Here is a 12,807-nt window from a genome sequence, read left to right as displayed (position 1 = left end):
CTGTTGTCCTGAAAAAATATTGCATAGGTTTCCAGTTCTCACTGGAAACAGGTGTTAACAGGTACGTCTTTTCACTCCCGGGTCACATGACCCTGCAGTTGGCTTGGGTCAGTAGAGACTGGAGGACAAAACCGGGTGAATGCAGCGGTTTTCCACCATCCAGCTGCATCCTGAGCAGGTGGAGCTCCTCCGTCAACATGCGCCGGTAACTTCTACTCCTTCCGCAAGTTCAACCGCCTGCCTTCAGGAGGCGCTCTCACAGGGTTCAGTCAGCGATTGGAGAACCGACTGAGACAAAGGAATAAAAATAGTAGGGCTGGAAGCAGCGTCGCGGTCCCGTGCTGCTCTCGACTGCTTGTTTATTCCGCTCTTACTAATCAGTATTCACAGAAAATTAAAACCGGCCCATTTCCCTCTTTTTGTAATGACACCTTTTTTTTTAAGTGGTTCAAATCAAGCAGAGGAAGTAAAACAAATTGTGCCGGTGTTTGTATCACCATCTCATTTTCTCTTTGTTGGGAATCCTAACTGCTTCGCTGCGAGGCAGGTCCCTCTGCCATTAGTCTTATTTACATGATGAAACCGCCGCTCCAGCCTGAATTACCCTCTTCGCTGAAAGCACTTATCCTCTCCCTGCAACTGGATTAATTCCTCTGGTGAATTAAAGGCACATGGAGATCCAGAACTGTGTGTTGTCCGTCCGTCCATTTTCTATACAGTTCATCCGTTAAGGGTCGGGGGGCTGGAGCCTATCCCAGCTGCCATTGGGCGAGAGGCGGGGTTCCCCCTGGATGGGTCGCCAGGCGTCGCAGCAATCAGGGGTTCAGTATCTTCCTCAAGGGTACTTGACATGGCCACCTGGGGAAGTGGGGATCGAACCAGCGACCCTTCGGTTGCTAGATAGCCACGCCACCTCTGAGTCACGCCGCCCTGAAATGTGTGAAAATGACCAATCATTTCCTCACATGACCTTTCCCTCATTTAGCAGCCCTTTATCTCTGTTTCCTGTACGTGCATCGGTTCCTCTTGACCTCCGAGTTCAACCGTCAGCTGCTGCAATAACCGCGTCGCCGTCCTGTTCTGGCAGACGCCGCGATGGAGAGCTGGACGCGGTCTTGTTCGGGTGTGTGACATCAGACATCTAGAATCTGACGGTCTCACCTTAAACGGATGTTGAACTGATGGCGGCAGAGTTCCAGAGCCGTCTGAATAACTTCCAACTTGGAGTTTTACCGAGATTTGATTGGAGTAAACAAAATGGTGCTGAAGTAACAACATCAGGTGGATGACTTGTAGGAAAGATGCGCTTCTTTGTATCTGAACGGAGTTCTGATTTGATCGGCTTCACTGAGTCTGACAAGGTTTCTTGTGTCAGAGGCAACAAGGCTGAATGCAAATGAGACTTTTTAAAGTGAATTCTGAGACTGAGGATGTGACAAATGGTGAAATGGTACTCGTTGGCATCTTCTGATGGAGTCCGTTTCCACGCCAGAATTGACTTGGAGAAGATTTTGGTGTTCGGTCAAGGTCACTGGGACAGGCGCCCGTATTTGAGGCGAGCGATCTCAGTGCAGTGTTTTTGCTGGGATCCTCTTCTAAAACCCCACGCCGCTGACGGCTGTGCTCGTCTGATGCTTCTAGATCTCAAACGTCCTCAAATTTATCACAAACATTATGAATGATCGGCGTTTGGGGGTCAGAGGTTGACAGGGCAGCAGGTCTGTGAGGAACTGAATCCATCACCCCTAAAAAGATGCGCGTCCTCCGACTAAAGCGCCTCCTCCTCTCTTCCTGGTGGATGCACCTGGCTCTCTGTCTATCACCTGGATGTCCTCCTCTCCTGCAGTAATACAGTACTCTGTCTGAGCACCAGCAGCCACTGCACCTCCTCCCAACAAAATAGGAGGAAATTACCATCACGCTGGCAGGGGCTGAGTCACAGACGCCAAACTCAACTGAGGCGATTTGTTGCAGTGGACAATCATAGGGTAGTGACAAGCGCCACTCCAGCACAGCTGCCTGAGAGCGAAGAGGCCATACGGAGGACGTTTGTCTGGAGGGAGGAAATTATAGGCTGGACACAATGTGGCGGTTATTATTATCGCTGCTGCTTCCTGTTCATGCCCAAGCAAGGACCAACACTGAAGCCACCCTCCATACGCTCGGGTTGCACATTCAGAATCACTTCCTCAGAGGCGTTCAGGGTGATATCCCACGGGTGGAGGCGCCCCAAAGATATGTAAAATAAGCCTCTCTTCAATCAGTGAGGACTTCTGTCACCTTGCAAAATTAATCATCGTACAAAATGACAGACTTCACATGTGTTGATGGAGCGAAGCTGCCTGGGAAAATGACCAGCAGGTTTTGGGGTTTGTAGTTTTACACGAAGACCATGTCGCCCGTGAGCGTCACTCGTGAATCCATGTTATTTGTGTGATGAGGCCTGGCTAATGAGTGCTTCGCCTACTTCTCTCCAGTTTGTGAAGTTTGCCAACATCGAGGAGGACACGCCGTCCTACCACCGCCGCTACGACTTCTTTGTCTCCCAGTTCAGTGCCATGTGCCACTCAACTCATGAAGACCCGGAGACCAGAACCAGGTAAGAATGGATCCCAGGTTCGGGGAACTGGGAACATGGACAGAAATGTTCTTCCAGTGTTTCATCGTTTCACCTCTCAGATGGGTGAATCATCAGCTGTAATAGAATCCCCAGCAGCACAGGTCTGATCCCATCATCCGCCCTCAGTGGGAGGGCTTTCCCTCCCCCTCGATGGGAGGGCTTTCCCTCCCCCTCGATGGGAGTGCTTTCTCTCCCCCTGGGACCACATGGCTCACTAACACTAGCACTCCATCCTCAGCCTTTGAAGGACACATTGATGATGAAATGAGGCGTTACGGAGAAGAAACCCTGAAGTGATTCCCAGAGAAATGGGATTACCTGCTCCATCTCTGCCTGCGTCTGGGGTTTAACGTCCTCTTCATATCAACAGTTTAACTCACCCAATGTAACAAGAGTTTAATCTCTCTGTCTGAGAACTGAAGCATTCGCTGTATTACAAGCGCCGTCAGAGATGGCCGTCGTCCCCTTCGACTAAGCTCCTTTCATGGCTCATACGTTGGCTTCTCTGCTGAGGTGGAATCCTTATGCTATTTGACCGCCATAGACTGTCGACGACTTAGCGACGCTAGCCGGATACTGCTAGCCATACTTAAATGATACTGCTGTGTCATGACTCACCGAGTACATAAAAATGTTCCTGAGTTATTTATTAGTTTCTGACTCATTTTTAAAAAAAATGAAAAAAAGAGTCAAATTCTCCCTCAAACCTTCAACCGAATTACACGCATTCGACATGAAATCCTATAATAACTAAACTTATGCTGCCTCCATTCACTCAGTTTCCATAAAAACGTAGAACCCCTGTGGTTCCAGATGGTTCCACGTGGACCCATGTTAGCCTTCTTTGGTGAGGAACATTCAGTAAAGTCTTACTGAAGCAGGATATAATCACCCAGGCAAAAACAGGAAAAATTGGGGAATAAACAGAAGTTATTTAAAAATAAAAATAAAAATACACCGGCTGTTCAGCAGGACAGCGAGAAGCGACAGCAAGCTAACCAGAACACCTATTTAGCTGCATTTTCTGGTGCTAACCTGGCGCGAGCTTATCCTTCTACATTAGCCTTGCGATGTAGGACGAAAGACCAGTGACGCTGCAGACATCAGCCCCTCCGCTGCAAAAAGAGAGGACAATGGACTCAACAGTTCCGGTCACCTTCATCGATTAGGCAGCGCCAGTTAGCAGAGATGAAGCAACAAACAAGCTCAGTATTTGATCCTCCTCGTAAAGTGATACTTTCCTGAATTACTTCTTCAGGAATCCAGAATGCAGAAAGAGCCAGCCATGCATGTTTAGCTTTACAATGCGCACGAGTTCTAGTTGGTTCTGGTTTGTTTGGTCTCATCCAGTTGGGTTAAGGAGCTGCTGTTAGCCGTCGGTCTCGCTTAGCTTCAAGCTAAATATACGTGCCTGCTCATACTGCATTCTGGAGTCATTAAGAAGTCATGAAGGAGGAAAAAAAACCATCCTAGGGAGCTGAATACTCCTATTAGTGAGTACTTGAGAGGCTTTTTTAGGCGACGTATCACTTGAAGGGATTGATTAACTCTCCCTCATCTTGCTTGGCATCTCACGTGGGATCCGCCACTGTTAAACATTTGGTCCGTCACTGCTCCCCGCGCTTTAGAACCTGCCGTGCCTGCATTCTTCTGGGTTTAACCACAGAATATCTTTTGTGCAAAGAGTTTCACAGCACAAACCCAAGTTACATTTTAAAAGTCTGTAAGGAAAAGAAGGGAAAATGCCTTTATATAAAAATACAACTTCCCCTGACAGCTTTATTATTCACCAGCAGAAAACCAATTTAGAAATGGCCGTCCCCAGTTTTATGTGCAATAATAATAAATCTGAGCCTGTTTAGGAGCCCAGACGTCAGGTAAACACTATATTTCATTACTGTAAAGAAACTCTGCTTCCAGCTGCCGGAGTGTTGGAAGGTAAAAATAGCTCACTGGCGTCGAGGCTGTAACATCACACAGCACTTTACAAGCCTGCGCTCCCACTGAGACACCCACCCGCTGACTCAATACAGATCAGCCAACAACCCAGACGGTGCTGGCGACGTCGTCTGGTATCTCTGCCGTTATTTGCGGAAATGTCGCTGCAGCAGCCAAAGTCTGTACGAGAGCATGGAAATGCACTTTTATCTCTACTTATGCACGTTCGTGACTTCTTACTTTACATTTTCCTCTCATGTTCCCTGATTCCTTTCAGGGAGAACGTAGGTAGACGAGAATTCCCGTGCAGTAGGTCAGCTACGATCGACTTCATCGGCCGACCTGTTTTTGATCGCTCGGACAACGGAGACAGAAACAAAGAAGAGCGAAATCAGACGGTAGACAAGGACCCGTCTGCTGAGTGGTTAGCGTCCGCCTGGGAACACGCGTGTCTCAGCAAGTGGAAATCGCATTAAAGCAAAGTGTCGTGACTGAAGTAGAGTGAGTCAATCCAGGGGCCTCAACAGGACAGACGCTGATACACACACGTTGAGGTTTTAAAGCACAAGCTCAGGTATTTTATTTTCCAGACAGCTACAGCGTAGCCTTGCAGAACAATCGCTCCAGTTTGATTAATTAAAAGCATTAATAAGAGAGGAATACTGCTGCTGCTATGAATACAACACAGAAGTGCTTGATTGTTATTTATTCACACGTTTGCGTGAAACGGTTCCTCCAGAGAACCCCGGTGTCACCCGACAAGTTGCAGCATTCCATCTTCCTCATCCTAGAATACTGCAGTTGCGTTGTCACCTACTGCCGATATTTACCACCATGACTATCACGGTTGTCACATGTTTACTTATCAGCCGCTGTGTTTGCTCCAGGATCCGTGTGGCGGGGATTAAAGGCCTGCAGGGCGTGGTCAGGAAGACGGTGAACGACGAGCTGCAGGCCATCATCTGGGAGCCTCAGCACATGGACAAGCTGATCCCGTCCATGCTGTTCAACATGCAGGACAGCGAGGACCTGGACAGGTACGCCTCATCACACCGCCCACACCCCTGATGCTTCGGTCGCTCAGAGAGAGGAGTGCGCTGTGTAAAGTTGTTTATATATAGATAATAGCGACATCAGTAAATATCGTTCCAGCGTCCTCATCAGTTTCTTGCCCAACGAGGATGGAACCAACGACCTCCTTCTCCCAGACAGCAGCTCTGCCGCTGAGCGGTGGAATGAGCGCAGCCTACACATCAAGAGAGTCAGACGTGCTAACGTCCTGCACTGCTCTGTGTTCCGGGCTGCAGTTTCGACTTTTTTCCTCACTGACATTGCTGCTTTCGGAAGTGTGGGAGCAGTCGGGAGCAGTTGGGAGCCTGGACCCGCCTCCAGACACCAGACACCTCATCCTGTCCAGACCTTCGGATCCTTGCTCATCTTCGGCGTTCAGGAGGAAATCCTGGTGAGGAGTTTCCTCATCCAGGCCCGAACGCAGCGCTGGGCTCTCACCAGCATCTGGAAGATTTTCACATCTTCCCTCTTTTTCTTTTTTCTTTTTTTTTTTTACCTACGTTCCTGACTTTGTTTTGCAAGTTGACATGAAAATCTGCTCTCACAAACATTTAGAGACAAAGTTTCTCACCATCCAAGCTGAATTGCTCCAAGGGGAAGAAACAAAGTCGCCGCTGTGATTCTCACTATCACAGATCACATGGTGCACACACATGCTAGCGGTTGGCGTGTACTTGAAGGAGGTTGTTAGGAGATCCTGCAGTTGTGTGTTTTTGCATCCCCCTTGGGGCCCGCATACCCCAGAGTGGGAGTTTAACATTTACACACTCGGGAGGATGTTTTCCAACTGGAACGAACACGATTAAACCACACTGAAGCTGAAACAGAAAAGATTCACCCAAACCGGATCCCAGCTGGTGTCATCCTCCAGAACCAGCAGAGCCACCAGGATGAAACAGACCTCAATGGTCCCTGTGACCAATGAGGTGAAGGCGCTGACGTGGAAGTCGACCTCTGTGTCTCTAAGCAGCAACGGGAACCCCCAGCCATCTTTCTTTTTGATCCCGCAGCTTTGTCTCCCCTCTCCGCTGCAGCTTCTAAGAGTCCGAAATCACCATAATCTAATTTTCTGTGATTTAAATGGAAATTCAGTCCCCACATAATGCATATCTAATTACGCTGCGTATATTCCTCCAGCCGCAGTGCGTCCATCACCTCAGGGAACATCTCGCCAGTAATGGCAGCATTCCAGCCGTTTCTAATGGTCCTCGTGCAACTTCACAAGTAGATCCTTCCGTCAGATGTGAGGCTGGATGGAGGGTCTTTGGGCGGGAGGGTGGGGGTTGGCGGACGGATGTGTGAAGTTAACCAATAAGGACACGCCGCCGTTTAGACATTCAAATCTGACTCCGGCTCCTACATTGTGACTGCGATTTCTGTGCTGAGCTGTTACAAAGAACCAGGAACTGCAACCGTGGGAATGTCAAGACTTTTGTTGCTGTCATACAAACTGACTGCAGCTAAAACAGGTTTCAGACAAAATACCGGGTCCTGTGGTTCCTCCTGGAGGGCGGGCATTAACAGAAGAACCGTCATGATAGCATCCGGATAAATAAACCTCTGCTGGGTTCGGAGCAGAGCGTTTGTCACGTCACATGTTTAGTTGGCTGGAGCATCAATCCTGAGCAGCGCTGGTGCAATGTCACATCGCATCCTGTCCAATCACCTCTCTCTCACGTTTCTGAGGACAGTCCCAGTCCTCTGAAGGGAACCAAGGAGCCTCCACACGTGGGACAATCACGAGACCTGATGGTTGTGTGCAGGATCCTGTGACAGCAGGATCCTCATCAGGGTCCTACTCTTGCTAGACGCATCACATTGTCACGTTGCTCTGTGCAATCACGCGTAGCTTCAGGTAATCACAGCACGAAGCCTGGTATCCTCCTCTGATGATGACGGTGAGGGTGAACTGGCTCTTCTCCTGCTTCCTCCATCATGGATTTATTTACATCACTGATTGGCAAAGAAGGAACTCTTGAAGTTTTAGATTTCTGATTTGACTATTGAATCTGTTGGACTGCAACAGTTGGTTGATGAGGCTCTTTCCTGTCAGGGCACATTGTCAGGCGACTTCAGACCAACTGCGAAGTGAATGTTAAGAGCCAGACCAAGGGGATGGCGACCCAGGCTAGTTAGCTTAGCACAATGAATGGTAGCGAGTGGGAAGTGCATAGCTCCATGTTAGCCTGCATTAATGTATCCAGGGTTGTGTGTCACACTGGTGATGAATAAGTTTAAAACAAGGAGACATTGTAGTGTTAGAATCAGACACGTAGCTGGAACTACTTTCCTGACTGGGAGCAGTGATTTGACGCAGCACCTCCAAAGCTCCACTGGAACTTGGGTCAACAGAACCAAACATTTGTTAAGGACTAGAAGAGCGACTGCTGCTACTGATCATAAGGAAGAGGACTCCTGCTGGACACACCAGCATCCTGGACCTGAGCTAGCTGATGCTAACACTTCCCACCCACTACCAGTCATTGTACTAAGCTAACTAGCCTGGACCTGAGCTAGCTGATGCTAACACTTCCCACCCACTACCAGCCATTGTGCTAGGCTAAACAACATCCTAGACCTGAGCTTCTGCTTCTTCTTCTAGCAGGTGAAATGCATCAGGTCCATCAGAGATGACGCGTCATCGTGTGATGAGGAAAGAAAAGTTGACCTGCTGGTGAAAGGTGACACACTGAACGTCCTTAGCTAACTCAGTTGATTGTTGACTGCAGCGACCGTCGTCACTCTCCAGTTAGGCTCAGAATCCTCCGGCAGGTCCTTCATCCTTATCCAAGTGGCAGCCCCCCCCCCCCCCCCACCCGGACCAGGACCAGGACCAGGGTACTGTCAAACGTCAGCAGACTCAGAGATCCTTAACTTGCGACTCAGCAGCGCTCCTCAGGAGAAACTGCTCAGTGGTTCCATTATGGCCCAATATTTCATCTCCACTCCCTGGTTGCACAAACACAATCTCATAGGGATGATGTTGCTCCCAAACATGGCGGGGACCGCCCCTCAGCGTCCTCGTCTTTCTAGCGGTGCCAGAGTGGACCTGGCGGGAAGCCGCAGGCAAGGACGCAATGTAAAATGCTTCTGCGTGAAGGTGGACATGGGCAGCCTGCTGGAACCGGAGGAGGAGGCGGCTCTCCTCGTGTCACGATGAACCACCGCGCGCACGCACGTGCACCCACGAGCACCTTTACCCACGCACATGCTGGTCACTGTAAATGATCCGTGACTGTCACTCGTCACGTTTCTCAGTTGATTTAATGTTGGTGTGCAACAAGAAGTCGATTCAACAGGCAGTTAAGTAATAAAGACAAAATTATGCTAAATTAGCATAAACAGAGAACAAATCCCGTCTTCACAAATGGAGGATGATGTTTGTGTGTGTGTGTGTGTGTGTGTGTGTGTGTGTGTGTGTGTGTGTGTGTGTACTTTTTCTGGTGATACCTAGTTATGCGTTTTCAACTAGGAACTGTGGCTTCACCTCTCCATCATCTTCACTTGTAGTAAAAACACGTTTTATACTCGATCGTGTCTGAGGGGATTTTAATTTACATGTTTGTCCCTTAAAGTCCAATCCCAAGGTGTGATTGTTGTTTTCAGGTGTGACTCTTTGTCATCTCATCCTTCCACAACCGGGCCAGCGTTTCCTGGGATCGTTGGTTTCCGGGGTTTTTTTGTTTTGTTTTGTTTTGTCCTGACTGCTAACTGAACGTTTTTGTCCGCCGCAAACAGCTGAAACTTGAATTTTCCTCCAATCTAATCATCAGAACCAGTCTTTGGTTACTCCAGTTTATTCTGGCTGCTTCATTAAACAACTCCAACTCACCTTCTATTATCGGAGAGATTTTCATTTTTGTCTCTCATTTTCCTGCTTCGAACAAGCAATAAGCATTTAATTTCCCCCGAAGCGCCTGTGTGGGCCGACAGTAATTGCATTGTTTCCCTCCGGAGACCCGGCTGCCTACAGTCCATCTGCGAGCAGGCTTGTCGCCGGGAAAGTGATTTACACTTGCATTATTTTATCAAATTAACACACAACAGGAGGTCTGCATGGACTCATGCCAACTCCTGGCAACTCGTCAGGAAAGTGAAACTTGGACTTTTATCTTAAATGTCGAGCAAAAACTGAGTGGAGGTTTTGTTTTGTTTTTTCTCCCTGCCAGGCAGTTGTTTGTTGATGGGGTTGAAACGGTCAAGTCTGGTCTCCTGCCAACCGTTGGTGTCGGTAGCTCAAGAAAACCAGCAGGTTTGACGTTAACAACGTGAAGGAGTTGGTAAAGGCAGGGCCACTTTGTGATTGACAAGTTGCATCGGGTCGATGTTTGGTCACTTCTGCCTCCAAAGACGAGAGTTAAAAAAAAAAAAAAAAAAAAAAAAGCCAAATTTGTCCAAACGGTCCACAAACCAAAGAGCGACATCGCCGTGGCTACTTCTGCTTCTGCTTCATACAAATCGATATTTCAAACCGCCTGTTTTGGCATCAGTCGAACTGTGGAATGTTTGTTTTGTTTATTTTTGCATTTACCATGAACGGCAGGCATTAACATGAATCAGCCTTTCAGTTTCCGCTTGGATTTAAACGCATCGTGTTCAGCAGTCTCATTCTCATGGGCAGATGAGTGTCGCACACCAACAGAAATGTGACCTCACGACCAAGAGCGGTTGTTAACCCTGCAGTCACGTAATGTGACGTTAGCCAACATTGCTCGCTGCTGAGTAAAACTTTGATGCGTAAAAATTTCATCCGTGATTGCATCCCGTTCAACAGTAACGACGAACACAGCAACTCCCATCATCCCAAGCTGCTTGTTGACCTCATCAAACTCTTTTCTTTGAATGGGAGAAGACTAGCAGCAGAAATTACGTGCAGAACCTTTAAGGGCTTCTCAGTTTATGAATGAATGAATTGACAGGAGATCGACGGAGCTTCTTAAGCAAAAGAGGGGCAGGAATGAAACCCAGCGTTTAATATTTTTGGGTAATTAGAAAGGAGAAACTGTATCTTCCAGTTTATTCTTAGATGACATCTGCAGCTTCTCTGTATCTGGTTTGATTTCAATCCACCAAGCGCAGATTTACCCAGTTGATTGTCTTGGCTGCACGTTTTCTCAACTGATTTTATCTCCTCACGCAGAAGGTTTTAACACACACACACACACACACACACACACACACACACACACTGAGGCCGGTCGATCCTCTTCCATTTGATTTCTTCTTTTTTCCGGCTGCTCTGATTGATTTCTTTTCTCCTTCATTCTTCACTCGTTCTCTCGCGCTTCCTCCATCCATCTCTCATATCCTGGAGCTTCTTTTCCTCTAAATGCTGTTGCCCTTCTTCCTCTCTTTGAGCGCATCTTTGTGAGACATTGATTCGAACCCGTGGATGCGTGGGGCTTCTTCGGGGGGTTTTCTCCGTTGTATTAAATCTCTTTGTCGGCTGATCACGCCGAGTCATGGCAACATGTTTGATGTTTCCTGAATGACTCGACAGAGATTCACACTTTGTGTTTTTTAGTCAAATACTCATTTTCTCCCTCCTTTTGTGGCAGGGTCGGGCACCCCAGCACGCCGTCAGGTGCCGGTCCGGATGGCGAGGAGAACCCGGCCGCGCTAGCTGAGAGCTGCTTCAGAGAGCTGCTGGGTAGAGCAGCCTACGGAAACATGAACAACGCCGTCCGACCCGTGTTGGTGTGAGTACCCGATGCTCCTCACAGATGCCACATCACACCCTCAAAACGTCACCAGAACAAAGGTGTGCGTGGTGCTCAGGTAGCGGCCCGTTACATTGTTGTCTGTTGGTGGGACACCTGAGGTGGATGCGTGTCCTTGTCACTGCTCTAGCGCCTCCTCTGGTTTGTAGTGCTGGTGAAGCCACATGCTTTCCCCCAGAGGGGGCGGAGCAACAGCCACGCGGCTTCATGTAGAGAGATAATAGGGGGAAAACCAGACAGACTTTCATTATTATATTATTATTGTTGTTAGTATTCTGATTTATTTTCTTCCTCATCAAAAACTGATGTTACCCACAATGCACCTGGATCCAGTTTTAATTGACGGATGTGGGATTTAACTAAATATGTACATGTAAAACTGTGTGGCTTCACGGAAGACAACAAAACAACACAAACTCAGTCTGTCAGGTGAGTTCAGATTTACAAAACCACAGCCAGCGAGTCTACTTTTATCAGTTCAAGGGCATGAATGTGACAGGCCGCCGCCGCCGCCGCCGCCGCCGCCGTCTTCTTACAAAAACACTGCAGCCAATAATAAAGCAGGTTGGATTCATAACCTCTTTTATTACATGTTGGAGTCAGAACGCAGAGGGCAGAAGAGCAAATAACCCTGTCAGACAATAACACACTCACACACGCCACACAAATGTCATTGACATAATACATTTGTTTACCGGCGCCTCTGAAAAGCAACTAAGGTCATCTTTTAAGGCATCACCGATAAAACGTGCACGGTTCGTTCCTGAGCTCATAAAATGAACCTCGATGCAGTTCTGATTCTGTGAAAGACCAGGACGTGATGTCATCCTCTGGTTTGTGGATTGCAGCTCTGAAGCCTCAAGTTTTGGTTCTCATCGGGTCGAGTTTTTTTTTTTTGTTTTTTTGGTTTTTTTTGCGCGTGACCTCGACCTTTGACCACCACAGCTCAAAGGTGCAGCTCACCCTTGGGGGGCCGTCTGATACATGGGTGGTAAACCTGAAGAGATTCCTTCCAAGCCGTCCTGAGATATCTCACTCAAGACATGAACGCAGCCTTCAGCCAAGCGGGAGACAGCACTTGAGGCTGACGCAGAATCATTCCCGTCCGTCCAGAAATACCGAACCGACACCGCCGGAACGTTCTGTAACCACGCTCTGAACCCGGGACAAGTGGCTAAAACGTCCCTGAAACGTTCAGCACGTTGCATTGACTTACTTTCATTTCCTGGAGCCCCAAATAGCCGAACTTTAACGCTTGCAGCGGGACTGAATAGTTGCAGCGGTGTGAACTGCTGAGTATCAGCTCTTCAGTCTGCAGTCCACCTGAAACAAACACACACACACACACACACACTCTCACACACACACACACACACACACTCCCAGCACACAGAGGAAATTAAATGAGCTCTCTTATCACGCAGGCGGCCGCTGTATGAACGTAGCACACCGATGCCA

The 12,807-nt window shown here is 48.3% G+C and overlaps 1 protein-coding gene across 6 annotated transcripts in view; it reads left to right on the top strand.

The window, feature by feature from the left end:
• efr3a (EFR3 homolog A (S. cerevisiae)) overlaps nt 1–12,807 on the top strand; it is a 63,941-nt gene that overhangs the window by 29,699 nt on the left and 21,435 nt on the right. For all 6 annotated transcript variants that reach the window (XM_086204399.1, XM_086204398.1, XM_086204397.1 and 3 more), the window contains 3 exons: nt 2,478–2,599; nt 5,446–5,595; nt 11,188–11,328. In XM_086204399.1, the coding sequence (XP_086060525.1) occupies nt 2,478–2,599; nt 5,446–5,595; nt 11,188–11,328 (413 nt within the window). The remainder of the gene's footprint in view (nt 1–2,477; nt 2,600–5,445; nt 5,596–11,187; nt 11,329–12,807) is intronic.

This window comes from Aulostomus chinensis, chromosome 5 (assembly GCF_037954235.1).
Source record: "Aulostomus chinensis isolate RoL2024-O1b breed Wild chromosome 5, RoL_Achi_v1.0, whole genome shotgun sequence".
Taxonomy (NCBI): domain Eukaryota; kingdom Metazoa; phylum Chordata; class Actinopteri; order Syngnathiformes; family Aulostomidae; genus Aulostomus; species Aulostomus chinensis.
The sequence above is the reverse complement of the archived record's forward strand: the minus strand, read 5'-3'. Positions and strand labels throughout refer to the sequence as shown.